Source organism: Oncorhynchus gorbuscha, linkage group LG12 (assembly GCF_021184085.1).
Source record: "Oncorhynchus gorbuscha isolate QuinsamMale2020 ecotype Even-year linkage group LG12, OgorEven_v1.0, whole genome shotgun sequence".
NCBI classification, from domain to species: domain Eukaryota; kingdom Metazoa; phylum Chordata; class Actinopteri; order Salmoniformes; family Salmonidae; genus Oncorhynchus; species Oncorhynchus gorbuscha.
In genome coordinates, this window is record NC_060184.1 from 16,881,723 (window position 1) to 16,909,230 (window position 27,508).

Sequence of the window (27,508 nt, forward strand, 5' to 3'; positions counted from 1 at the left end):
ATCTGCAAATCTGTATACACGACCAATAAACTTTGATTTGATGAATCTACATTACAAACGGTCAAATTAAGTGAAAATACGGAAGGAGAACAAGTTTCCACTTTCCTTAAGAAAAAAGGGGGAAAAGACAATGATCATCTGAGAGGTTATAGTGGAACATCTCCTGGTTCATCAGCCTGTTGCAGCTAGCTTCCCTGTTGGATCTGAACATCTCCTGGTTCGTCAGCCTGTTGCAGCTAGCTTCCTATTGGATCTGAACATCTCCTGGTTCGTCAGCCTGTTGCAGCTAGCTTCCTATTGGATCTGAACATCTCCTGGTTCGTCAGCCTGTTGCAGCTAGCTTCCTATTGGATCTGAACATCTCCTGGTTCATCAGCCTGTTGCAGCTAGCTTCCTATTGGATCTGAACATCTCCTGGTTCATCAGCCTGTTGCAGCTAGCTTCCTATTGGATCTGAACATCTCCTGGTTCGTCAGCCTGTTGCAGCTAGCTTCCTGTTGGATCTGAACATATCCTGGTTCATCAGCCTGTTGCAGCTAGCTTCCTATTGGATCTGAACATCTCCTGGTTCGTCAGCCTGTTGCAGCTAGCTTCCTATTGGATCTGAACATCTCCTGGTTCGTCGGCCTGTTGCAGCTAGCTTCCCTGTTGGATCTGAACATATCCTGGTTCGTCGGCCTATTGCAGCTAGCTTCCTGTTGGATCTGAACATCTCCTGGTTCATCAGCCTGTTGCAGCTAGCTTCCTATTGGATCTGAACATCTCCTGGTTCGTCAGCCTGTTGCAGCTAGCTTCCTATTGGATCTGAACATATCCTGGTTCGTCGGCCTGTTGCAGCTAGCTTCCCTGTTGGATCTGAACATCTCCTGGTTCATCAGCCTGTTGCAGCTAGCTTCCTGTTGGATCTGAACATATCCTGGTTCATCAGCCTGTTGCAGCTAGCTTCCTGTTGGATCTGAACATATCCTGGTTCATCAGCCTGTTGCAGCTAGCTTCCTATTGGATCTGAACATCTCCTGGTTCATCAGCCTGTTGCAGCTAGCTTCCTATTGGATCTGAACATCTCCTGGTTCGTCAGCCTGTTGCAGCTAGCTTCCTATTGGATCTGAACATCTCCTGGTTCGTCGGCCTGTTGCAGCTAGCTTCCCTGTTGGATCTGAACATATCCTGGTTCGTCGGCCTATTGCAGCTAGCTTCCTGTTGGATCTGAACATCTCCTGGTTCATCAGCCTGTTGCAGCTAGCTTCCTGTTGGATCTGAACATATCCTGGTTCGTCAGCCTGTTGCAGCTAGCTCCCCTGTTGGATCTGAACATATCCTGGTTCGTCAGCCTGTTGCAGCTAGCTTCCTGTTGGATCTGAACATATCCTGGTTCGTCAGCCTGTTGCAGCTAGCTTCCTGTTGGATCTGAACATATCCTGGTTCGTCAGCCTGTTGCAGCTAGCTTCCTATTGGATCTGAACATCTCCTGGTTCATCAGCCTGTTGCAGCTAGCTCCCCTGTTGGATCTGAACATCTCCTGGTTCATCAGCCTGTTGCAGCTAGCTTCCTATTGGATCTGAACATCTCCTGGTTCATCAGACTGTTGCAGCTAGCTTCCTATTGGATCTGAACATCTCCTGGTTCGTCAGCCTGTTGCAGCTAGCTCCCCTGTTGGATCTAAACACTGTATGCTTTATAGTCCCACCACGTTGTCCTATAGATGTCATCCACACGGTCAATCAGCTCAATCTGCATGACCAATCACATCAGGGAGAATGTAAACTGTGTTTTTCACAAGCAACCATCAAGCCAAAGGCTACTCCACACAGCATCGTCTGCATCACAAATGGCACCCTATTCCCTATAGTGCAGTTATTTTGATCAGAGCCCTGTGGGCCCTGGTCAAAGTAGTGCAGCCCTATGGGCCATGGTCAAAAGTAGTGCACTACATAGGGAATAGGGTGCCATTTACAATGACAGCCTACCCTGGCCAAACCCTAACAACTCTAGGACAATTGTGCGCGGCCCTATGAGACTCACAATCACGTCTGGTTGTGATTGGAGTGACAGGTAGCCTAGTGGTTAGAGTGTTGCTAGATCAAATCCCTGAGTTGACAAAGTAAAAATTTGTAGTTCTGCCCCTGAACAAGGCAGTTAACCCACTGTTCCTAGGCTGTCATTGTAAATAACTTGCCTAGTTAAATAAAAATAAAATGATAAAGCCTGGAATCAAACCAGGGTCTTTAATGATGCCTCTAGCACTGAGATGCAGTGCCTTAGACTGCTGCGCCACTCGGGAGTCAAATGTAGTCTACATGTGGTTTGGAATTAAGAGTTATGAGGGACAGGATTCCTTTGGGAAAGCACAGGGGAGGTTGGTTTGAGGTCAGTTTCCTCCTCCCTTACTCACCCTCTTCCTGCAGTCTTGCTGACCTCAGGCAGTAAGTCATTATAGTCAGCCTTCACGTAGCCACAGACTTTGGGCGAGGCCAGTCGGCTGATGTCCTCAGAGCGGTATACCAGCAGACGGCCATCGGGGGGCGCCGCCGTGAACCTCCATAGGAGCTGAGGAGGGAAAGAGATTTGATTTAATTTGATTTGTTAGGTTTGATAAGGATAACGAGTGTGTGTTTAACCAGGGCCCATAGGGCCAAAAGTAGTGCATTATATAGGGAAAAGTGTACTACTTTTGACCAGAGCCTCGTGGGCAATTTGAAAGGTAACCTATAAACTCCAGTTGTTTATATGCAGTATGTCCACAACACTGAGGCATTTCAGATGATTGTCATATTGGTTTCGTATCATAATCTGTCGTTGAAATAGTACAATATGATACCTCTATGTTGTACTCTGCTTTGTCAGTGAGGATGTGTGCCGAGAAGTTGTCATCGATGTGCGCCTGTACTCTGGAGTTCTCCTCTCCTTCAAATGGACAACACTGAGTAAACAACGTTGCTGAGAAAGAGCACAAAATATAAACATGAGACAAAGCCGAAGCAAATTATTGAGGCTCTTAGAGATGTTAAAGTGATAGTTCACTCCAAAATTAGATATTCGCCAGATGTTTTCACTGATGAGTCCATTTCTCAGGCTACCTGTAGATTCAGCTATATGCCACAATCTCAAATTAATGCACTTAAATACCCCTTGACAATGTATGTGACCTAAGTCTGATGGTTTCTGTGTCCAACCAGTGGTGTCTGTCTTACCAATGACATGGGCGTTGAAAAAGTGCTGTCTGTTGACCTCGTAGCTGTCCTCCTGTCCATCCTCATCCATGAACACGGCCCTGAAGTCTTATGTGAACAGCTCTGTGTTGGTCCTCAGACACAGCCTGAAATGCATAGCACAAGTGAGAAATGGGGAATCACAATGCTCCTGATGATTAAGACAAGCGACAAGTGCAACTGAGGCATTGACATTTGATGTATGTCCCAAATGGAACCCTATTCCCTATATATTGCACTATTTTAGACCAGGCCCATAGGCTAGGCACAGCCTTGGAGTTCCTACCTCTATAAGGCAGTGAAGCTGAGATGTCGTTCAACATGGGTCTGTGTCTGGACATCCCGCCACCGAACTGAGTGAGTCTGGAGACTGGCAAGGGGCAGCACCTCGAAGTCTGGTAGAAAGGCAGAGGAATAACAGAACAGAAAAGTACAGAACACATTTTTCCTCACTAAATTGCACTTACACAAAGAACGTTCATATACCAACCTATTCTATCATATTCAACCTCAAACTATTCAGTTGTATTCTATTCTATGTCAGAGCAGTCTTCTCATAACTCTCAGTGCCAGCTAACCCAGTGTTTAGAGAAACAGCTCTCTGCCAAATAATAAGGATGGTTAACCCGCTGTTATTGGTTCGACTATCATCATTATGTTCCCATGCCACGCTGCCATGCCCATGATTGCTACATTGGCCCATACTGCGCCAGTGTGTGGGATGTTTGTGACCATTCCCATCTCAGGAATCATCATAAATAACTCATGACATTTGTTTAACGGAAAATCAAGTTAGGCCATTCTCCATTCACCGTATTACGGATCTACAACCTCCGCCGCCGGTTTTGTTGCACCATCCGTTAAAAATAGGGACATTTTAAATAAATATAATATCTGCATATCAGCATGTATCGCTTAAACAATATGTAAAAAGGAAAAAAATACATACACTGGTTAAAAGACAGCTTTGACAGAATTTGTCCTATCGGGATATGATATTCCCAAAAGTGCACTTTTTTTTCGCATACTCAAGGAAGGTAACAATGTGATTGAATTAGTACAGTGACAATATAACCAAACGTTATGTCGTTCTGTAACAGATTGGAGTTCAGATTGTAAAATCAGACTTCTAGTTTTGGCAAAAAATATATTATTTCTGAAACCAGGGCCGCATACTTGGAAGTGTTGTGAGAGACAATTATTCCCATTAATGATGGTGGGATATACAGTCGCCTATAGTTCACTCGAGTTAATATTATAGCTCAATGACAGTAACAAGACGCGGTACTCAAATATTTCTTCCGCAGTAAATCTACCTGCTATCATAGACTGCTTTTACTTATGAAAATAATATATTTTTTTTGTTCATCTGTCGATCAGCACTCTTAAATCAGGATAATAAAGCTTCAGCAGCAGGAGAGTGATTTCAAACCAGAGCTACATCTGGGCCGATACATGTTTTAAATGCTTGGTCATCCCATTTTAACTTCTAACATTTGCGTTTAAAATCTGAACCTAATATTTGACTGGGTTGTCGTGTTTGTATAGACCCATAATGTGAAATTGCTGTTATTTTTACAGTCAAATATAACTTATTTTTGCCATTTACTGACAAGACAATGAAATAACCTAAATGATTATACAATTCCATTTGTTTGACATCTATTCCTGCACAAACGGACATTACATAAGTGTCAAATTAAGTACAGTATGACGTACATTAAATTGGCGAACTCTATTCTTGAAGCGATTGTGAGATGGGCTCAAAAGCCAGCTATTTTCATTCTGAAGTCCCTAGTCTAATATGTCTGGGATTTAATGAGGCTACTGGGACATAGTATTCCCACTCTGTATGAGGATACTGTATGAACCTCATGCAGTTTTACCAGACACGTACTGTATTATCTTAGTCCCAAATGGCACCCTATTCCCTATTTAGCGCAGTACTATTGACTAGGGCCCTGATCAAAAGTAATGCTGTATAGGGGAGGGTTTCCCAAACTTGGTTCTGGGGCCCACCATGGGTGAGTCTTGGTTTTTGACCTAGCTTGACACAGCTGATTAAAAAAGAAAATAGAAGTTTGACGAATTGGTTATTTAAATAAGTTATGTAGTGCCAGGTCAAAAACCAAAACATAGTCGGGGGCCCCAAAACCCTGCTATAGGGAAGAGTGCCATAGAACAACTTGTTCTCCATGTACAGCTCCAAGACTAAATGAAAGTGAATACGTTTGTCCAGTGTAACCGAGTGAAATGGCTAGCTAGTTAGCGGGGTGCGCGCTAATAGCGTTTGTCAGCGACATCACTTGCTCTGAGACCTTAAAGTAGTAGTTCCACTTTCTCTGCAAGAGCTGCGGATTTTGTGGAGCGATGGGTGCAGAGGGTCCTTGGTTCGAGGCGAGGGATGGAACTGTTACACACACAACCAAGTAAAACATGCTGTATAGCAGGGATCAACGAGCGGATTTTCTTGAGCGTATGGTAGCGGTGCCAGAGCATAATTATAAATTGGCCGCAAGAAACCAACAGATGACAAAAACGATAATTTCAAATATATTTGTATATGATCACACCTCTATGTGTGAGAATACTTTGGAACAGATTTCCAAAATATAAAATGACGTGGAACTGATTGCCTGGTGTTTTTAGTCATGTCCAACGAAACAAATTGTGCGCCAAATAAAACCACAACATGATTGGTTCAGAAACACAGTCTGCTCACAAATTAATGGTTTACAAAATGTCATTTTTATTCATGTTACATAGGTGTTACATAACATCAGGGCATTAAACATTCTCAAAGATTTGGGGGCTACAATCAATGATTAGCAAAACACTAGTGGTATCAATCTCTAATGACAATCACTGGACAAACCAAACACCCTCTGACATGTGCACAAACCTGCAAAGAAAAGTACTGAACAAAAACGGGACTTTTTGTATGCAATATTGATTCCCCATTCCAGTGTACAGTGAAAATAAAATAAAGGGGCATGCATGCACTTATTCTATTGCCATTCCATATTATTTTTTTGTCTTAAAGTACCAACTTTTTATTATCAGACATGCTACAAAGTAACACATTGAGGTGAATAATATAACTAGGAAGGAGTGTTTTGTAACCGTGGAGGGAGAGACCTTGTTACAAGAGCCCATGGATAGGACTTGCTCTGTTGACAGTTAGCACCCTATTCCTTCAATAGTGCACTACTTTACTTTAGTCCACAGTCCTAGGGACCCTGGTCAAAAGTAGTGCACTATAAAGGTGATCGGGATGCAACCACTGGTTGGATAGCCCCCAGATTCATAAAATACAGGTTTCAGGAGATTCAAGTTACCAGACAATTTGTATCCCAAATAGCGCCCCATTACCTTTCATAGTGCATTACATTTGACGAGGGCTCTGGTCAATACTAATGCATCATAAAAAGGAATAGGGTGCCATTTGGGATAAACCCAATATGTCAGGTTGGCTTTCATGGGCCAGCAGGTGTTGACAGATGCAACTACCTAGCAACCTTTTTGGAAGACCAACACACAGGGAGACAGCCAGAATTCCTGTCAAATTTGGGTCAGCTTGACATGCCTTTCCCTCCCCACCATATGCCCAGGCTGCACGATATTTGTCGTTTGCAAATGGCCTTTCAAAATTCAGAAAACCAATCTTTCTGGACACACAGATCCTATATTGTCATATTGAACAGACAGTTAAAGTGAAGCGAATATTTTTTTTAAAGCAGAAACTGCACATTAGGAAGGCGGGTCAAGCAAACTGAGGCATGGCGATAATATTATTTACTTAATTGAGCTTTTCTTCATACCAAAAAGCAGAGTCGTGGTGAAAACTAAAATGATTCATGTCACACACACACACTGCAGCTCCATTGTACGACAGGCATTCATTACTAGAATCATTTCAAGTGGAACAATAAGGAATGAAGGTGTAAAAATGATTGTTTTCCTCATTTTTGTTGTTGTATTTCTTGGCGAGGGTTGACAGGGAGCATCTCAGTTCTCTCCATCTCCAGCCTCTGGCTCATCTGCTGCATTGTCAGACGTCCATAGCTGAAACACAAGACAAAATACCATTAAACTGACAAGCATCTCAGATATCCAAAAGACCCTGCTGGAGTGAAGTCAGACAAAATGTACTGACTGTAGCGTAAATCACTTTGGAATCAAGTGTCTACTAAATGGTAAACAGTGCATTCGAAAAGTATTCAGACCCACCCAATTGTTGTTACAGCCATATCTAAAATTGATAAAATGTTTTTCTCCATCACAATAACCCATAATGACAAAGCAAAAATAGGTTTAGAATCTCTACAATTTCTTTAAAATAAATATGCACATGTACGTAAGTATTCAGACTCTTTACATTGTTGAAGCACCTTTGGCATTGATTACAGCCGCAAGTCTTCTTGGGTTTGACTCTGCAAGCTTGACACACCTGTATTTGGGGAGTTTCTCCCATTCTTCTCTGCAGATCCTCTCAAGCTTCGTCAGGTTGGATGGTGAGCATCACTGCACAGCTATTTTCAGGCCTCACCAGAGGCTGTTAGATCAGGTCTAGACCATTCAAGGACATTCAGAGACTTGTCCCGAAGCCACTCCTGAGTGGTCTTGGCTGTGTGCTTAGGGTCGTTGTCCTGTTGCAAGGTGAACCTTCGCCCCAATCTGAGGTCCTGAGTGCTCTGGAGCAGGTCTTCATCAAGGATCCCGCTGTACTTTACTTCATTCATATTTTGCTCGATCCTGATGAGTATCCCAGTCTCGACAGCTAAAGTAAATAAAAAACATCCCCACAGCATGATGCTGCCACCACCATGATTCACAGTAGGGACGGTGCCAGGTTTCCTCCAGACGTGACACTTGGCATTCAGGCCAAAGAGTGCAATCTCTGTTTCATCAGACCAGAGAATCTTGTTTCTCATGGTCAGAGAGTCTTTAGGTACCTTCTGGCAAACTCCAAGCGGGCTGTCATGTGCCTTTTACTGAGGAGTGGCTTCTGTCTGGCCACTCTACCATAAAGGCCTGATTGGCAGAGTGCTGCAGAGATGGTTGTCCTTCTGGAAGGATCTCCCATCTCCACAGAGGAACTCTGGAGCTCTGTCAGAAGGACCATTGAGATCTTGGTCACCTCCCTGACTAAAGCCCTTCTCCCCAGATTGTCAAGTTTGGCCAGATGGCCAGCTCTAGGAAGAGTCTTGGTGGCTCGAAACTTGTATTTAAGAATGGAGGCCTGTGTGTTCTTGGAGACCTTCAATGCTGCAGAAATGTTTTGGTACCCTTCCCCAGATCTGTGCCTCAACACAATCCTGTCTCGGAATTCAACGGACAATTCCTTCGACCTCGCAGCTTGGTTTTTGCCCTGACCTGCACTGTCAACTGTGGGACCTTACATAGATGTGTGTGTGCTTTTCCAAATCATGTCCAACCAATTGAAATTACCACAGGTGGACTCCAAGTTGTAGAAAGATCAATGATCAATGGAAACAGACTGCACCCTGAGCTAAATTTCAAGTCTCATAGCAAAGGGTCTGAAAAATACATTTTTGCTTTGTGTGTAAATTGAGGGGAAAAATGTCATCCATTTTAGAATAAGGCTGTAACGTAACAAAATGTGGAAAATGTGAAGGGGTCTGAAAACTTTCCGAATGCACTGTGTGTAATATATATAAAATACCTATGCTCCACTTGGTTCAAATCCTTCTATCATAGCTTGTCATTCACAAAATGGCACTGGCTACTGCTTGCCATTAAAATACTGAAATGAGATGCACATACACTAGACTGGGTTGCAGTCACAGTGTCTGTGGGTGTATGGTGTGTGTGGGATGTGTTGATGAAGCGACCAATCCCGTGGCTCGGTGGGGGGAGGTCAGAGGATACTTACTGTGAGGTTGTCTCTAAGCAACTGCATGATGAGGGTACTGTCTTTGTACGAGTCTTCGCTCAGCGTGTCGAGCTCGGCGATGGCATCGTCGAAGGCCTGCGAACACACAAATAACAATGGTTGATATGCATATGAACAGGGAGATGAGGCAAAGATAGATGGACAGGAGAGAGATGGCACATAATGCAGCTGTGTGTGTACACCGAGTAAACAAAACATTAAGAACACCTTTCTTATATTGAGTTGCAGCCCCCCTCCCCATTTGCCCTCGGAACAGCCGCAACTCGTCGGCGGATGGACTCTACAAAGGTGTCGAAAGCTTTCCACAGGGATGCCGGCCCATGTTGACTCCACAGTTGTGTCAAGTTGGTTGGATATATTTTAGGTGCTAGACCATGCTTGATACACACAGGAAACTGTTGAGCGTGAAAAACCCAGCAGTGTTGCAGTTCTTGACACATTCAAACCATAACCAGTTCAAAAGGCACTTTCTTTTAACGCGTTTGTCTTGACAATTCACCCTCTGAATGGCACACATACAAGCCATGTTGTAATTGTCTCAAGGCTTGAATTTTTTTTAACCAGCCTCCTCAGCTTCATCTACACTGATTGAAGTGGATTAACAAGTGACATCAATAAGGGTCATAGATTTTACCTGGTCAGTCTATATAATGGAAGGTAATGTTTTGTACACTCAGTATATATAGTACACCCCATAATCTCAACCTATTCCCTATATAGAGCACTACTTTTGACCAAAGCCCCATAGGCCCGGTGTCAAAAGAAAGCACTATATAGGGGATCTGGTGCCGTTTGTGTGGGCTGCTGTGTTGTCTCATCATCCCTACCTGTTTGGCCAGTGAGCAGGCCTTCTCTGGAGAGTTGAGGATCTCGTAAAAGAAGACAGAAAAGTTGAGGGCCAGGCCCAGGCGGATGGGATGTGTGGGCTGCATCTCCTTCTTGCTGATGTCAAACGCCTCCTGGTAGGAGTCTTGAGAGTTGGATATCGTCTCTGTGGAAAAGGGAGGAACCATTGAGATAGACAATGTTTTAGAGTTGGAGCTCTACGTCCCAAAAGGCACCCTATTCCTTATATAGTACACTACTCTTCAAGGCCCATAGGGTCAAAAGAAGTGCTCTATTAAAGGGAATAGGGTGCCATTTGGGACAGAAACAGTCTTTCATTACACACTTTGTAAACTTTGAAATATTACTCCTCTAGGTAGGCCTATCCATCATTGCTGCAAATGGGGTCACTTTCCTTTCCCTGGTCTGGCCACTAAGCATTCCTGAAAGCTAGGCTACATGAGGTAATGGGCTTATAAATATCCTTTGTTGAACACATGAGCTATATTACCGACGACAGGACGGTGGTAGGCCTGATCACCAACGACGAGACAGCCTTTATAGGGAGGTCAGAGACCTGGCAGTGTGGTGCCAGGACAACAACCTCTCCTTCAACATCAGCAAGACAAAGTCTCAGATCGTGGATTACAGGAAACAGAGGGCTGAGCACACCTCCATTCACATAGACTGAGAAGGTTGAGAGCTTCCTCAGTGTCCACATCACTAATGATCTACCACGGTCCACACACACCAACAGTTGTGAAGAGGGCACGACAACACCCCTTACCCCCTCAGTAGGCTGAAAAGATTTGGCATGGGGCCCTCAGATCCTCAAAAAGTCATACAGCTGCACTATTGAGAGCACCTTGACTGGCTGCATTAAAGCTTGGCATGTCAACTGCTTGGCATCCAACCACAAGGCGCTTCAGAGAATAGTGTGTACGTACCAGTACATTACTGGGGCCGAGCTCCCTGCCATCCAGGACTTTTATACCGGGCGCTGTCAAAAAGAAATTGTCAGACCCCAGCCACCCGTCATAGACTGTTCTGTCTATTACCGCACAGCACCAAGTCTGGAACCAACCGACCCTGAACAGCTTCTACCCCAAAGCCATAAGACTAATAAATAATTAACCAAATACCTACCTGGATTATATTTATCTGCATTGACCCTTTTTGCACTAGCCACATATGCTGCTGCTACTGAGTATTATCCGTCACTTTGTTCCAAGTTATATGTACATATCTACCTCAAATTCTCTTGTACCCCTGCACATCGACTCTGCTATATACACACAGGGTAGCAGTACCAAGTTATCGTTACTCATTGTTTATTATTCATGCGTTTTACTCTTCTATTATTTCTCTATAACAAATTCAAGGGCCTGTAAATTAGGTGTAGACACAGTGAAATGTGGTAGTTTACCAAAAGCATGTGACGAATAAAATCTGATTTTGATTTGAATAGTGCTATGGCATTTAAGAACTACAATGTAACAAATAATCCCTGGATATGTTACATGTGGATCAAGTTGCAAAGTCCCTGGCCTGGTTGCCAAAATAAGCCGGCAAGCGTTAGGCTACTAACTAACGAGGCCTACATTTCAACATCCTCCCTCCCCTGTTCAAACCTCTTCAGTTGGGTCAGTGCTGTAAGGGGAAAACCATGACAGTAATTCTGTGCAGTCTCATGTTCAGTGGCTGAGGCTTGCCAGGGAGGAGGCGGCTGGCAGGTAGGGCTCTCACTGGGGGGGCATGGCAGGAGAAAAAGAGAGAGGGAGGCAAGGAGGGGAGAGAAGTATGGAGGGAAGGGAAGGTAGTCATGGATGGATGAGATAGAGAGACATGGGAGAGGGACGAGGGAGAGAAAGAACCCCGCATTGGCAGGGAGGGAACATTCATATACCCATCACCACGTTCACAGCCCAAACTCACTCAGCCTGCAATAAACCAACAAGCTTGCATCCCCTGGAGCGAGAGGTCTGGATGGAGCTCCAGACACACACATTTGCTAGATGAGTTTTTTTGAGATCAATGCGAGAGCTGCATGTAACCACTTGTGCACATTTGTTCATATTCTTTGTTAGTGAGTTTTTAGCCCAGTTACAGCTCATTTCTCATCAGCAATGGGGGAGGGGTTGCTTCCTACAAGAGCACAAAATGTGCATTTCTAGCCATCTTTGGAAAGCAAGTCAGGTAAAGAGCTTTTTTTTAGGTCTTAAAAGGGACAGTGCAGTATTTTGAGACAGGCTTGAATAAGATAAGTAGCCAATAAGGGAAAGGGAGATAACTCGTCAGCTGTACAACAATGTATTCAACAGAACTGTACCTTCTGCCTTTAACCCAATCCCTCAACAATAGGCAGAGGGTAGCATCATTTGTCTGAGTCGCTGAAATAATGGCATGGGAATAATAATTCATTTTATTTTGTAAAGTGGTCTCTTGAATCAAACATTTTCAGTCAGCTTGTCTGAAGGACAAGTGGACAAAACAAACAGGTTAATATGTAAATCCCTACATGTTGTTTTTTTAAAGTCTCATGAATGTAGGCCTACATTGAAAACCACACATTGGCTGAATGATAAAAACAGCTTTTTAAAAATGTTTCGGGATACACTCAATTTAAAAAAAAAAATATGGTAGGCCACTGATAGGCCTACTTTACGATCAAAAAAGCCACAGTAGTCTACTTGGCCACTGTTCTAAGTAACTTAAAAGCAGGTAGTGGTCACAGTAAACGTGTGGCAGAAGAAGCAGGGAATTTTCACAGTTCTAAAGTACGTGCAGCCGGCCCCGAAATTTGCTTAGTGCCGAAGAATGATAAAACATTGCTTGGTAGCCTACAAAATATTGCTAAATAACCACCAAATACTTTGTGTCTTTAAAATAATTCCTTCCAGGACTTAATTAATGGCATCCTGTCAGTGATGACAGATCTAAAATTAATACAACCATTGCACATTAAGAAATATATTAAAAAGCAATGAGGCTGATGCAACCGATCAGACCATTCAGCTTAATGTTTGTCAAGTTTTATTTCTTCATATTATAAGATCAACAATGTGCACATGGCTGTAGGCCACACAGGAATGTTCCAAACTGCAATTAGCAGGAACACTGTTCTCAAAAGCACACCACCTGCGTGAGCGGTTTCATGTGACAAACGAAACCGTTAGAAGTAAAGAGCGGAGCTCTAAAGACGCATCAATTAGCATACTGACATGACTAGGATTATGCCTTTGGCCGCACAAGAAAAAGTCAATTGGCATATTAAGTGTTTATAATATAATTCCCTCCACATTTATATGGCTACTTTGAAACAAGGTAAGACATGCTTCATAAAATATAAAAAAACATCCATGTTTTAAACAATTACGTTCATGGTAAACGGTTTTTAAAATGCTGAGCACCTCCACCCACCTTGAATCTGGGTGGTGTGCTGTGCGCAACAGGCACAGTCCTTCACTCTCCGTCTTGTGACCATTTGATATGAACGAACCGTGCCGACTATGTCGACAGAATCAAGCCTCTAAACGTTCATTATTTGTCAAAACATGACTGCCATTAGCTCTAACTTTATGCAACTGGAAGTCTCATTAAAGTTAAGCTACATTTTCTGCTACCTCCCTCATGTCAGCATCGGTTTAGACATGAGGCTGTAGCAAATATGCATATCACCTACACATTGACATGTAGTTTTTTTTACTGATGTATATTAAAAATAGATTAGAATATTATTCCAATGTTGGCCCCTCTGGTCAGAGTAATTGTTAATGATTTTTTGGGGGCATTGTCCTGTAGAAAAACAAATGATCGTGGGACTAAGCGCAAACCAGATGGGATGGCGGATCGCTGTAGAAACAGCGTCACCAGCAAAGCACCCCCAAACCTCCATGCTTCACAGTGGGAACCACACATGCGGTTGGAACCAAAAACCTCACATTTGGACTCATCACGCATTAAGAACACTTCTATCGGTCTAATGTCCATTGCTCATGTCTCTTGGCACAAGCAAGTCTCCTTATTGGTGTCCTTTAGATAGAGGTTTATTTGCCATGAAGGCCTGATTGACACAGCCCCCTCTGAACAGTTGATGTTGAAATGTGTGTTACTTTAACTCTGAAGCATTTATTTGAGCTGCAATTTCTGAGGCTGGTAACTAATGAACTTATCCTCTGCTGCAGAGGTAACTCTGGGTCTTCCTTTCCTGCGGCGGTCCTCATGAGAGCCAGTTTCCTCATGGCGCTTGATGGTTTTTGCAACTGTTCTTGAAATTTTCCGGATTGCCTGTCTTTCATGTTAAAGTCATGGACTGTTTGTCTTTGCTTATTTGAGCTGTTCTTGTCATAATATGGACTTGGTCATTTTACCAAATAGGGCCATCTTCTGTATACAACCCCTACCATGTCACAACTGATTGGATTAAATCTATTAAGGAAAGAAATTCCACAAATTAACAAGACACACCTGCTAATTGAAATGCATTCCAGGTGACTACCTCATGTAGCTGGTTGAGATAATGCCAAGAATGTGCAAAGCTGTCATCAAGGCAAAGGGTGGCTACTTCGAAGAATCTCAAATATATTTTGATTAGTTTAACACTTTTTGATTACTACATAATTCCGTATGTGTATTTCATAGTTGTCTTCACTAATATTCTACATTGTAGAAAATAGTTTTAAAAAATAAAGAAACACTTGAATGAGTAGGTGTCCAAACGTTTGACTGGTTCTAATATGGGGAGAGACAGCGAGGCCAGTTGGAGCCAGCAGCCCAATAACTCCTGAGAGAGTAGATTTGAGTCCCAAATGACCCTCTATTCCCAATATAGTGCACTACTTTTGACCAATACCCATGACTGTAGTGCACCTTCTAGGGAATATGGGGCCATTTGGGTCATGGTCCAAAGTAGTGCACTATGTAGGGAACAGGGTTCCATATGGGACGTAGACTGGAGACCCACTTACCCTTCTTGTCGTCTCCAGAGGCCACCTCAGCCAGGTATCTGTAGTAGTCTCCCTTCATCTTCAAATAGAACACTTTGCTCTCCGCATTAGGGGCATTTTCAATCAAATATTTGCTCAGCAGCCCCTGAGGGAGAAAACAGACAGGAGAGTTCATTTAAATTTTACGAATTCCATGGCCACGTCCCAAATGGCACCCTATGCACTACTTTATATGGGTGCCATATGGGATGCATCCTATCACAAATAGCTAGATCTTTTTTGTAACACCCATAAAAGTGTGATGACTCCTTCATTTGGCTTCATTCCATCTCATTAAAAAACTAGATGGAAGATGGGAGTTTTGTGCAACAACAAAACAGGATGTAGTAACTACTTTGATGCATCATTCGATTAGCTGAGGCATGAAAATCAGAGCATCTACAGTGGCATGCCTTAACTTCAGTTGCAAAAAGGGGCATCTCAATTTCGATCCCCATCAGTCATCCAAGCTGTACTCGATGGCTTCACCGTTGCCTCAATTTGTTGTGGGTGTAACACAAAAACAGGTTGTGGTGGCATTCACATAACACCGGTACGAAACAATGAGCACTCTACAGCCAGCTTCCTGTGTGAGCCAAACGCCTCTCCACTTCCTTTTAAGGGCAAGCTGCTAACAGCCGAAGACAATAGTCCTGCCTAGAGACCACGTGTGACAGGTAGCCTGGTCCCACATGTTTGTGTCCTTGTCTCCTCCATTGCAGTCATTGGCACGTCAAACTTGTTTCACGTGGCAATGAGTGAGAGTTGGCATGGCAGCACAAACGCTGGCTCTAAGACTACACGTGTGGCATGGTAACACAAACGCTGGCTCTAAGACTACACATGTGGCATGGTAACACAAATGCTGGCTCTAAGACTACACGTGTGGCATGGTAACACAAACGCTGGCTCTAAGACTACACATGTGGCATGGTAACACAAACGCTGGCTCTAAGACTAGTGTGCACTGCTCTAAGACTACACGTGTGGCATGGTAACACAAACGGAGTTCCAAGACATGGAGAGGCCACTGTTAAGCCTAAAGGAAGGAGGGAGGAAATACAAAGGAGGTTTAATCTGGGTCCAGAGGGAACACTGGCCTGAAGCCAGATAACTCAGTGAAAGATGCTGAGGCATAGATATAACCCAGTGGAAGGCTTGAGTGAAGGTGATACCATCCACAAGCTGCCGTTCATGCTGGCTCTCTAATACCTGATTAACAGCTCGGCATGGGCTGACGACAACCTGAGTGAGAGGCACTTACGGGCAACTATACTCTGCCCTACCAACTGTTCAGTGAGATGACATAATACTGCTATAGATATGGACAGCCAGAGGGGAGAGTACAGATTAACTGCTGCTTGTTCTGAGAAGTCACTTGCTTAAACACACGTTTCAGCCGAGCAGCCAACCCAGGAACAGGGTTGGACCGGCCACCATTTCCTCTGCGTGGTATCACCACCAACATGGAGAACGGGGCACTCCTGTATCCTCCGCAGCCACAGCAGTTAGTGGGTGTTAATAGCAGGCTAGCAGGCCAGTGAAGCAGAGGTCCCTCTCCTCACAGGCTCAAGGCATGATTTAGTACCGCTGACCATTTTACCAAGCAAAAATAAAAACCTCAATGCAGCATGCCAGTTAGTGAAGAGCGTACTTGTAGATCCCTCAAACGAACATGAAGGGTCAAGAATTATATAGACCACTTCTCTGCCTTCATCCACTATGTGTGAGTTCCAAAGGACACCCAGTTTCCCATTTAGTGCACCACATTTGGTCAGGACCTATAGGACTCCGGTCAAAAGTAGTGCACTACGTAGGGAATAAGGTGCCATTTGGGTCATCCCTAGCGGGAGGATGGGAATCAGGACAGAAGATCCCCTTTCTCCACCTGTCGTCGGCAGCAACCTTGTCACCTCACAACATATGCTCAGACATTCAGCATGTGTATCAAATGGTAACCTATATAGTGCACTACTTTTAAACAAGGGCCCTATGGGTAGTGCACTATAGGATGCCATTTTAGACATCCATTTAAAAAGACAGATGGCAAAAGAGCTGGGCCCTGTCCCTAACCCTAAGCTAGCTTTGTCTTTTCCTCAGCACCACAAAAAGTTAGCCACTGGGGCTATTTTACCACACACACACACAGATGCAGGGACTGGTTTGAGTTTACCTTCTATAAAAACGTATTTCAATGTTAGGTGTGTTAAATGTGATACGCAACTCTGGCGTGTATGTCAGTTATAGTTTACTCCGTTTCCTAAATGAGTCATCGCTCGCCCTCATCCTTTTTGCCGCTAACCACACAAAGCCCTGCCCCGTCACTCAAGGAGAGAGGATTTGCTCAACGACAGTCAAGCATTTTGTTGTTCACTTTGCATGGTCAGATGGACACAATGTTGGTGACAGAATGCTTATGGAAAGCAGCATAACTACATGATTAGTGTGTGGTGTCTTACTATATGCAAACTAATGTTTGCTAGTTTCTTTTCTTAGCAGGGTGTTTCTAAATAAAAAATTAAGGAGCAACAATAAAATAACAGTAGCGAGGCGATGTACAGGGGGTACCGTTACAGAGTCATGTGGAGGCTATATACAGGGGGTACCGGTACAGAGTCATGTGGAGGCTATATACAGGGGGTACCGCTACAGAGTCAATGTGGAGGCTACATACAGGGGGTACCGCTACAGAGTCAATGTGCGGGGTTAGTCAAGGTAATATGTACATGTAGGTAGAGTTATTAAAAAAGTGACGATGCATAGATAAACAGAGTAGCAGCAGGGTAAAAGGGGTAGGTGTGTGGGGGGGATGCAAATAGTTTGGGTAGCTATTTCATTAGATGTTCAGGAGTCTGGCCTTCTAGACAGAGTTGCAAAGAAAAAGCCATCAAACTGGAAAATAAAAATAAAAGATTAAGATGGGCAAAAGAACAGACACTGGACAGAGGAACTCTGCCTGGAAGGCTAGCATCCTAGAGTTGCCTCTTCACTGTTGATGTTGAGACTGGTGTTTTGCGGGTACTATTTAATGAAGCTACCAGTTGGGGACTTGCGAGGCATCCGTTTCTCAAACTTGACACCAATGTGCTTGTCCTCTTGCTCAGTTGTGCACCAGGGCCTCCCACTCTTTCTATTCTGGTTAGAGCCAATTTGCGCTGTTCTGTGAAGGGAGTAGTACACAGCGCGATATGAGATACTCAGTTTCTCGCATGGAATAGCCTGCATTTCTCAGAAGAATAGACTGATGAGTTTCAGAAGAAAAGGTCCGTTTCTGGCCATTTTGAGCCTGTAATCAAACCCACAAATGCTGATGCTCCTGATACTCAACTAGTCTAAAGGCCGCCAGTTTTATTGCTTCTTTAATCAGAACAGTTTTCAGCTGTGCCAATATAATTGCAAAAGGGTTTAATGATCAATCTTTAAAAATTATGAACTTGGGATTAGCTAACAGTGTTCCATTGGAACACAGGAGTGATGGTTGCTGATAAATGGGCCTCTGTAAGCCTATGTAGATAATCCATTAAAATCTGCCGTTTACAGCTACAAGTCATTTAAAACAATGTATTCTTTAAAAAACAAGAACATTTCTAAGTGGCCCCAAACTTTTTAACGTTAGTGTACATGTAGGTTGAGTTAAAGTGACTATGCATAGAAAAACTGAGTAGCAGCAGCGGAAATGAGGGGGGGGGGGCGTTGCAAATAATCTGGGTAGCCATTTGATTAGATGTTCAGCAGTCTTATAGCTTGGGGGTAGAAGCTGTTTAGAAGCCTCTTGGACCTAGACTTGGCACTCCAGTATCACTTGCCGTGCTGTAGCAGAGAGAACAGTCTATGACTGGGGTGACTGGAGCCTTTTACAATTTTTAGGACCTTCCTGACACCGCCTGGTATATAGGTCCTGGATGGCAGGAAGCTTGGCACCAGTGATGTACGGGGCAGTACGCACTACCGAGCAGTACGCACTGCAGAGCAGTTGCCATACCAGGCAGTGATACAACCAGTCAGGATGCTCGATGATCCAGCTGTAGAACCTTCTGAGTATCTGAGGACCCATGTCAAATCTTTTCAATCTCCAGAGGAGAGACAGTTGTGAAGAGGGAATGACAAAACCTGTCTTGGCCTTCTTGGACCATGTTAGTTTGTTAGGGGCATTGTCCTTTTCCTGTAGTCCACAATCAACTCCTTTGTTTTGATCACGCTGAGGGAGAGGTTGTTGTCTTGCCACCACACAGCCAGGTATCTGACCACCTCCCTAAAGGCTGCCTTGTCGGTGAGCAGGCCCACAACTGTTGTGTCATCTGCAAACTTGGTGTTGGAGTCGTGCCTGGCCATGCAGTCATGAGTGAACAGGGAGTACAGGAGGGGACTGAGCATACACCCCTGAGGGGCCCGTGTTGAGAATCAGCATGGCGGATGTGTGTTGTTACCTACCCTTATCCTGGAAGTCCAGGATACAGTTGCAGAGGGAGGTGTTTAGTCCCAGGGTCCTTAGCTTAGTGATTAGCTTTGAGGGCACTATGGTGATGAACGCTGAGCTGTAATCAATGAATAGCTTTCTCACATAGATGTTCCTTTTGTCCATGTGGGAAAGGGCAGTGTGGAGTGCAATAGAACCTGCATCATTTGTGAATATGTTGGGGTGGTATGCAAATTGGAGTGGGTCTAGGGTTTCTGGGATAATGGTGTTAATGTTAGCCATGACCAGCCTTTCAAAGCACTTCATGATGGGAGTGCTACGGGTCAGTAGTCATTTAGGCAGGTTATCTTAGTGTTCTTGGGTACAGGGACTATGGTGGTCTGCTTGAAACATGTTGGTATTACGGACTCGGACAGAGGTTGAAACCGTCAGTGAAGACACTTGCCAGTTGATCAGCGCATGCTCGGAGTACACGTCCTGGTAATCCGTCTGGCCCTGCAACCTTGAATGTTGACCTGTTTAAAAGGTCTTACATTGGCTGCGGCGAGCGTGATCACATAGTAGTACGGAACAGCTGGGGCTCTCATGAATGCTTCAATGTTGCTTGCCTTGTAGGTTTGTCAGTGGACAGCACGCGGGTGTAATTCCTTTTGTAGTCTTCTAGTTTGCAAGCCCTGCCACATCCGATGAGCTTCGGAGCCGGTGTACTACGATTCAATCTTAGTTCTGTATTGACACTTTGCCTGTTTCAGGGTTCGTCGGAAGACATAGTGAGATTTCTTATAAGTTAGCTTGCTGCATGAAGTAAGAAACATTAATTAGGGTCACCTGGAAACAGTGAACAGCACTTTGGTTCCAACCTTATCAATAATTCCTCACTGGCTTGTCACATAGAGTAGGCCAGAAGGCTAAACTGAAAAACCTAACCTCTATCAAATAAAAAGATGGTGAAGCCGCAAAAGTTATTCTGTGCTTCTGGGTGTTTATTTACAAAGTGATTCCGGAAGAAGAAAAAAAACAGTACTGCCATCCAAACTACACATTAAGGGGACAGCTTAAAAAAAAAAACAATGCTGCCCCATCAACAGCTCAAACCAAAATGGTTCCCCCCTTGAACTGAAAGAGACTCCTTTTGTAGGGGAAGCACCTCCCATCAGAACATACCCAGCACTAATTAATTAAGCAATTACCTTCATCAAAGCCTACATTTTCCACTCAGCTAAACATAATGAATTATATACATTGCAACACATTACTCATGATACAATAACACATTTACAAAATCCCATCCCTGCTGACATGGAGTCTTCCATTATGCTCATTCACAGGAACGAGCCAGTCGGGACAGGCACTACAAAGCCAGCCCGATGACAGGCACTACAAAGCCAGCCCGATTACCGTAGCTCTGGTCCTTATCCCAGCATACCCGGAAGCTACAGAGACAGGAACAGAACCAAACAAACAACGCACTCATCCATAATTGACAAGTACAATAAACGTTGCTTTAATTAAACATGAAAGCGTGTCTGTATATTCTTTATACCATAAACTGTTACTGACGGGAGGTAAGATTTGTTTTATTTCACCTTTATTTAAACAGGTAGGTTACTTAAGAACAACTTCATTTACAACTGCGACCTGAACAAGAAAGCAAAGCGGTGTGACACACAGTTACACATGAAATAAACAAACATACAGTCAATAACACAATAGAGAAAGTCTATATACAGTGTGTGTAAATGAAGATAGATAAGGGAGGTAAGGCCATAGTGGTGAAATAAATACAATTTAGCAATTAAACACTGAAGTGATAGAAGTGCAAGTGGAGATACTGGGGTGCAAAGGAGCAAAACATTAACAGTATGGGGATGAGGTAGTTGGATGGGCTTTTTACAAGTATTGTGATCTGTGAGCTACTCTGACAGCTGGTGCTTAAAGAATTGGCTTTGGGGGTGACCAGTGAAATATAACTGTTGGAGCGCGTGCTGCCATGGTGACCAGTGAGCTGAGATAAGGCGGGGCTTTACCTAGCAAAGACTTGTAGATGACCTGGAGCCAGTGGGTTTGGCGACGAATATGAAGCGAGGGCGAGCCAACGAGAGCATACAGGTCGCAGTGGTGGGTAGTATATGGGGCTTTGGTGACGAAACGGATGGCACAGTTAGCTGAATAGAGTGTTGGAGGCTATTTTGTAAATTACATCACCGAAGTTAAGGATTGATAGGATAGTCAGCTTTATGAGGGTGTGTTTGACAGCATGAGGTAAGGATGCTTTGTTGAGAAATAGGATGCCGATTCCAGATTTAATTTTGGATTGGGGATGCTTAATGTGAGTCTACAGTCTAACCAGACACCTAGGTATTTGTATATAGAATAAAGTGTGACATGTCTGTACTAAAATAATGAAGTTAACAATGTTGGTCAACAACCAAGATAACGTAGCTGATAATGGAGCAGGGAGGCGGATGAGTCAACAGGTTCCGCACACTTTTATATGGCCCTTGTATCTCTGCAGCAGATATATAGTAAGCAATATGTTTGTAAAATCAAATTGCAATTCAATCGCATTATCGAATCGCAGTGAGATCAAATTTTGAGGTCCACGGCAAATCCCAGCCCTACTATCCAGGGTGGTCAGATCAAACGAACAGCATGCACGATGATCACAAGAGGAGTAGGCCTATATGATAAAGAAGGTTATCGGTACCATACACAATAATACTGAGACTCCAGTATATCAGCAGCTGTAATCATTCTCCAGTTATCCATCACCCGAGTGGCACAGCAGTCTAAGGCACTGCTTCTCAGTGCTAGAGGCTTTCACTACAGACCCTGGTTCAATTCCAGACTATCACAACTGCCGTGATTGGGAGTCCCAATTTGCCCAGCGTCGTCACGGGGTAGGCTTTGGCCGGGGAAGACTGTCGTGGTAAATTAGAATGTTCTTAACTGACTTGCCTAGTAAAATAAAGGTAAAAATCAAACTTTGGTAGAATTTGTAAGAGTTCATAAGCTTACCGTAGGTTACACAAATGATCTAAAATAATCAAGACAGAGGGCCACTGGAGAGTGTAGGGCACTAGCCCAGAGGTGCCCCATGTAGAGGGCACTGGCCCAGAGGGGCCCAATGTAGAATGTTGGGCACACTAGCCCAGAGGCACCCCATGTAGAGGGCACTGGCCCAGAGGGGCCCCATAAAGCAGGGCTCTTTAACAGATGGCCAGTGCAGAATTAGAGCACCCAGATGTGGCTCAGTGCTGAGCATGCCACACCAGCACACCCTCAATGGACATCCGGCTATCAGGGTCACAGCTTCCTATAAAGGAAGTGACAGCACGATAATGCCATATGTGTAGTTTATTTTTAAAGGAGAGTTCCACTTAACCATACAAGGCTATTGGACAGGCATAGATCTAGAAGGGAGACATCAGATGAAGGGTGAAGACTGGGATTGAACCCTGGTCCCCGTGGGGAGGAGTGTACGCATGGCTTGTGCCTTGAGGGTCACCCACTTGATCAAGGCTCTGCACGCCATGTGTGTAGGTTAAGTTCAGGGTCTGTGTGGACGAGAGCTTGGCTTGCGTAGATCAAAGGGTGTTGAGTAGAGGATGGACCCACCTGGAATACTAATGACCAGCTTTAATCCAGCAGAGTGATTGATCTAAGCCTGATCTATGAGACACAATATAAGTCATATTTTCCTCCATCACCAAACATCTAGCTAATGTACAATAAGTGTGTCTGGACAACTGTAAAAGCCACATGTGCTCAGGACTCGTGTGCCTGTCTACCATGCTATATGTTAAATGTTTCAGACACAGCCTGTTGAATGAAGTCACTGCCACACAAGTCCCCCTTGACAGGAAACCACTCTTCCTCGTGTCAAGGATGTGCATTAGGTTCTGTATCAAACTAGCCTGGCTTTTGGAACCAATCCATCCACTTTCCTTTGAGGCCCAGGTCTGCATTCCAAACAACATATTCCCCATAGGGCCCTGGTCAAAAGTAGAGAACTATATAGGGGATAGGGTGCCATTAGGGACGCAGACCCTGATGTGGAGGACACCTCACTGTTCGGAGGGATAAACTGAACAATACAGTTAGACATCGCGCAAACATCTCTTAATCTGCCAACAGCACTAATATCGCCGCCATATTTAGAGTAAAGTGGCTACATACATTCTTTAGACACACACGGTTATTGTGCTGGTTGAGTAGTTAACACTAGAGAACAGAGTACTACATTAAAGCTGAATACAGTGAGCCCACGGGAAGGTCATGAACTACCAATGAGAAACTAAATCTTGGTTTTACGCATTGGGAAAGTATGTCAAGAACGCCAAATAAGCTCTGACAAAAGGTGGCGAGGGCCGATAAAATAAATAAACACAAGTGATACTGGCAAGAGCAGAGTGGAATTAAGAGTAAATTAGCCTTGTTTGACATTTAGCCCATAGCCTCTGTACAATTTGGATGTCAAGCAGCAGTATTTGTTAAAGTGGATGAACACTAGGGGCTGTGACATGTAATCTGTGAGAGATTACAGGTGCTGTCTTTCACCATGGCCACACCTACTCAAACCCTACAGCCAGGTGCAACAATACACTTTCCCATAGTGGCAGTAGATGGGACACTGAGCAAACAGGTCAGGTAACTTCCAGCTAACACACATTATGGGGTCTCAAATGGCACCCTATTCCATATTTAGTGCACTACTTTAGACCAGGGTCCTACGGGCTGCCATTTCAGATGCAACCAGGGCCTTCTGTTGAACAAAGAACTGAGGGACAGCAAGGGCCACAGGATCCACCAGATAGGGTTGGGGGATATGACCAGCCCATGACAGCCAAACTTAGTTGATCCCCAAAATAGTGTTCCCTACTATATGGGAAGGGAGGTGTGTGCTTAAAATGAGTTCAGTTCCACAGGAAATGCATGAAAAAACCATCCTGTACAAAAGCAAAAATAAAATATCCTTTGATTGAAAAAAAGGGTGGCACACATTCTCAAAATGTAGTAGTAACAGAATTATTACAGCGCAGTCAGTCATTTGCCAATATTATCAGTAGAACAGGTCCAACAAAAAAAAAAGATGTTTTACACGTCATCATATCTAGATGCTGTAACATCTCCACTGGAGGCCCAGTTCACTGGCTGCTGCTCTGCCTTATTGATCTGGCATATCAAACTCAAGCAGACAATCAAACTAAAACACACAAGTCTGCCAAGTAAAAGTAGAGCCCCTTACGTGAACATTTGCCATAGCCTTTGACTCAGAATGTCTGACTGTTCTGTTGACAACCCTAATAAACTATTCAGTGAAATTTAAAGGAAAGAAAGATGCTACCTGCCTTACGACACATTATTGAATGGGAGCAGCAGTGGAAAGGGGAGGTCATGCCACTTCACCACTGTGGCTCAGAATCAATTGGGGCAGACTTTCTGCATAGTTTCAGATAAACGTCACAAATAGAAGCATTGCAATGTCAAAGTCCATGAATGAGGGACTTATGACAGCACCATTGTGCACTACTAGTAAATAGATTTTCATACAGAGGGGGATACCACTACTCAGTCAACCGAATCACCATTTCATTCCCCAAGAAAAGGAATGGATGACAGCTTATTTTGCTTTTCAGTTTCTCAAATCAAGAGCCCATTGGTAATTGTATGAATCCTGTTGTGTTAAGCTACCATCTATCCAAGTTGGTGCCACCCTCAGCCTCACAGAAACATACTGTGTTGGTGATTCTATCAATCAAGCTTTTTATAACACAAGTGACCCCGTTTGCTGCTTGTGCTGAGCCTACAGGCTGAGATGGTTTATTGCTGTCGTCACCGAATATCTGTCCTCAATTTACAGCAGAGAAGATGAACGAGGTAAATCAAATGTGGCTCTCTCAAAGCCATGCATGCCCATACCGGCTAGAAGAAATACATTAACTCACCAATACATCGTTGCAGATGTCTCGTAACTCTGTCTCCACCTTCTCCCGGTACTCCTTGACCATCTGAAGCTTCTTGTCGCTGCCCTCTGTCTTCTGCTCGATGGCGGAGATGACCCGCCATGCAGACCTCCGGGCCCCGACAACATTCTTGTAGGCGACCGAGAGAAGGTTCCTCTCCTCGCATGACAGCTCTGCACCCTTCTCCGTTACCTCCTTCATGGACGAAGCCATGTCGTCGTAACGCTCCGCCTGCTCGGCCAGCTTGGCTTTCTGAATAAGCTCAGTTTTATCCATGTTTGTGAGTTATCGTATGTTCAAACTGTCGCTTGCAGTTTCAAAGAAAGTCAGAAGATGTGAGAAGGGGACAACGGTGTGGGGCCAGATCGTGTATAACGATAGTTATAATCTTTGGGCAGGTGGGTGGAGGTACAGGTATGTTATCCAGACACCTGGGGAAGAAAATTTGATTTCTTAGGATGGTCAATGCATGCGCACCTTGTAAGGCCGTTTGGTTGGCTAGCTAGTCAACTCAACTCAGTTCACCTGTAACAAAATTAAATCAATTCAATAACTTGTTAAGATAACATTAGCTAGCTGGGATACCGAACTGCCTTGCCTAGGAGATGGGAAACGCCATTTAAATTGTATTAATGCCAATTGTGTAAGTTGCCCATGAGCACGGTGCAATGTGGACGATTCTGAGCTCTCATTCAATGAGTCAATTGGGCGCTAGCTCAAAAAACCAACATTAGCATGAATTTCATTTCAATGCAAATCTTTTCAGATATGTGAGAATTAACATGCTCTCTATAATATTGTAGATTTGGAATAACCACATTATGTACTTTCTCGAGGAAAATTGGAAGGTTTCGCGACTCATATCCTGACTGAGAAGGGATTGCGCAATGGTTAGTTTAGCGCCCGCGTTACGCACCATGACACGATTGGTCGACAGTCTGCTGGGTGGGGCATTATACGTTTCTTCATACATTTCCCAATGGGATTCTTATCTCCTCCATTCTCTAATATCTCTGAGTATACCATAATGAACACGGAGCCAGATGCTTCAGATTTATACATCCGGTGAGACATTGGTTGAATTTCCACTCCACAACAAATATGGTGAGGAGAGGAAGATCAGTGGCCGGCAGTGTTACGAATAGACTGCACTAAATTATGTATATAAATGTTTTGTTTTTTGGTTTCAGACTATTGTTTACAAGGGGTGCAAGTGCACAAACACACTAAACAGAGCAGGCATTCCCTAAAGGAAATAGACATACTAGAACGTGCGAAAAGGATTTCACTAATTCCTGCTTGGCTCTGCCCAACTCCTTGCCTGTTCACGCCACTATGCTTAATTTGCTCCCATTGAAAACGACACAGGTGAACCATCTTGGGTTAGTTATAAATATCTTTGGATATACCTTAACTTTTCTGCTAGTTAGCTAAAGTAACACGCTCTTCTAATTAGTTGCTAAGGGAAGTTCACGAGGGGCGCAGCAGTCTAAGGCACTGCATCTCAGTAGTAGGGGCCGTCATTGGGAGTCCCTTTGGGCGGTGCACAATTGGCCCAGCGTCGTCCGGGTTAGGGGAGGGTTTGGCCGGGGCTGGCCGTCATTGTAAAATATGAATTGCGTTCCTAACTAACTTACCTAGTTAAATACAAAAAGGTACAAAAATAAAAACGCATTCACCACTTGCCTAGCTAACAGACAGTTAATGGTTGGAGGACTGATATGTTGTAACTCAAAAGACTTCATCCTAGCCGCTACAACTGCTGCTTTCTCGTTAAAAGCAAGTGTGTTGGTTTCGCTATGGTTTGCCCCCTGTTGTTTTGCCCTGACAAGCGAATGCTAACTAGCTTGCTTGACTAACCCCGCGCGACACAGAATGAATCGTTTTTATGAAGCACCACAGCACTGGCGACCAAACGACATCGTATACTAACTATCCATAGACAGTTTACATTTCCTTAAAACATTGGAACAATCTAAATTCATGTTAAATGTAATAACCTACACATTAATTTCCAATATTTAAAGAAAAAAAATGTTAATATATTTCCCCAATCTTTACCTGGTTCCAATCCGCCACTCCGAGTAAATACCTTACGAAGATATTCGGGCAGGGAAATAATCTATGCCTTCAACCAAATCAGACCAACGGGCGTGTCTAACAAAACGGTAGACCAATGAGAACCCGTC

General features: G+C 43.9%; 1 protein-coding gene across 1 annotated transcript; it reads right to left on the reverse strand.

Annotated features, from left to right (window-relative positions):
- Positions 1-5,934: 5,934 nt before the first annotated feature.
- On the reverse strand, positions 5,935-27,508 carry LOC123990608 (14-3-3 protein zeta-like). The gene is made up of 6 exons (XM_046291245.1): positions 27,381-27,508; positions 25,302-25,750; positions 14,919-15,042; positions 9,954-10,117; positions 9,106-9,201; positions 5,935-7,274 (listed from the first exon to the last, which is right to left on the reverse strand). The coding sequence occupies exons 2-6, from the start codon at positions 25,593-25,595 to the stop codon at positions 7,218-7,220; spliced, it is 735 nt and encodes a 244-aa protein (XP_046147201.1). The 5' UTR covers positions 25,596-25,750; positions 27,381-27,508; the 3' UTR covers positions 5,935-7,217.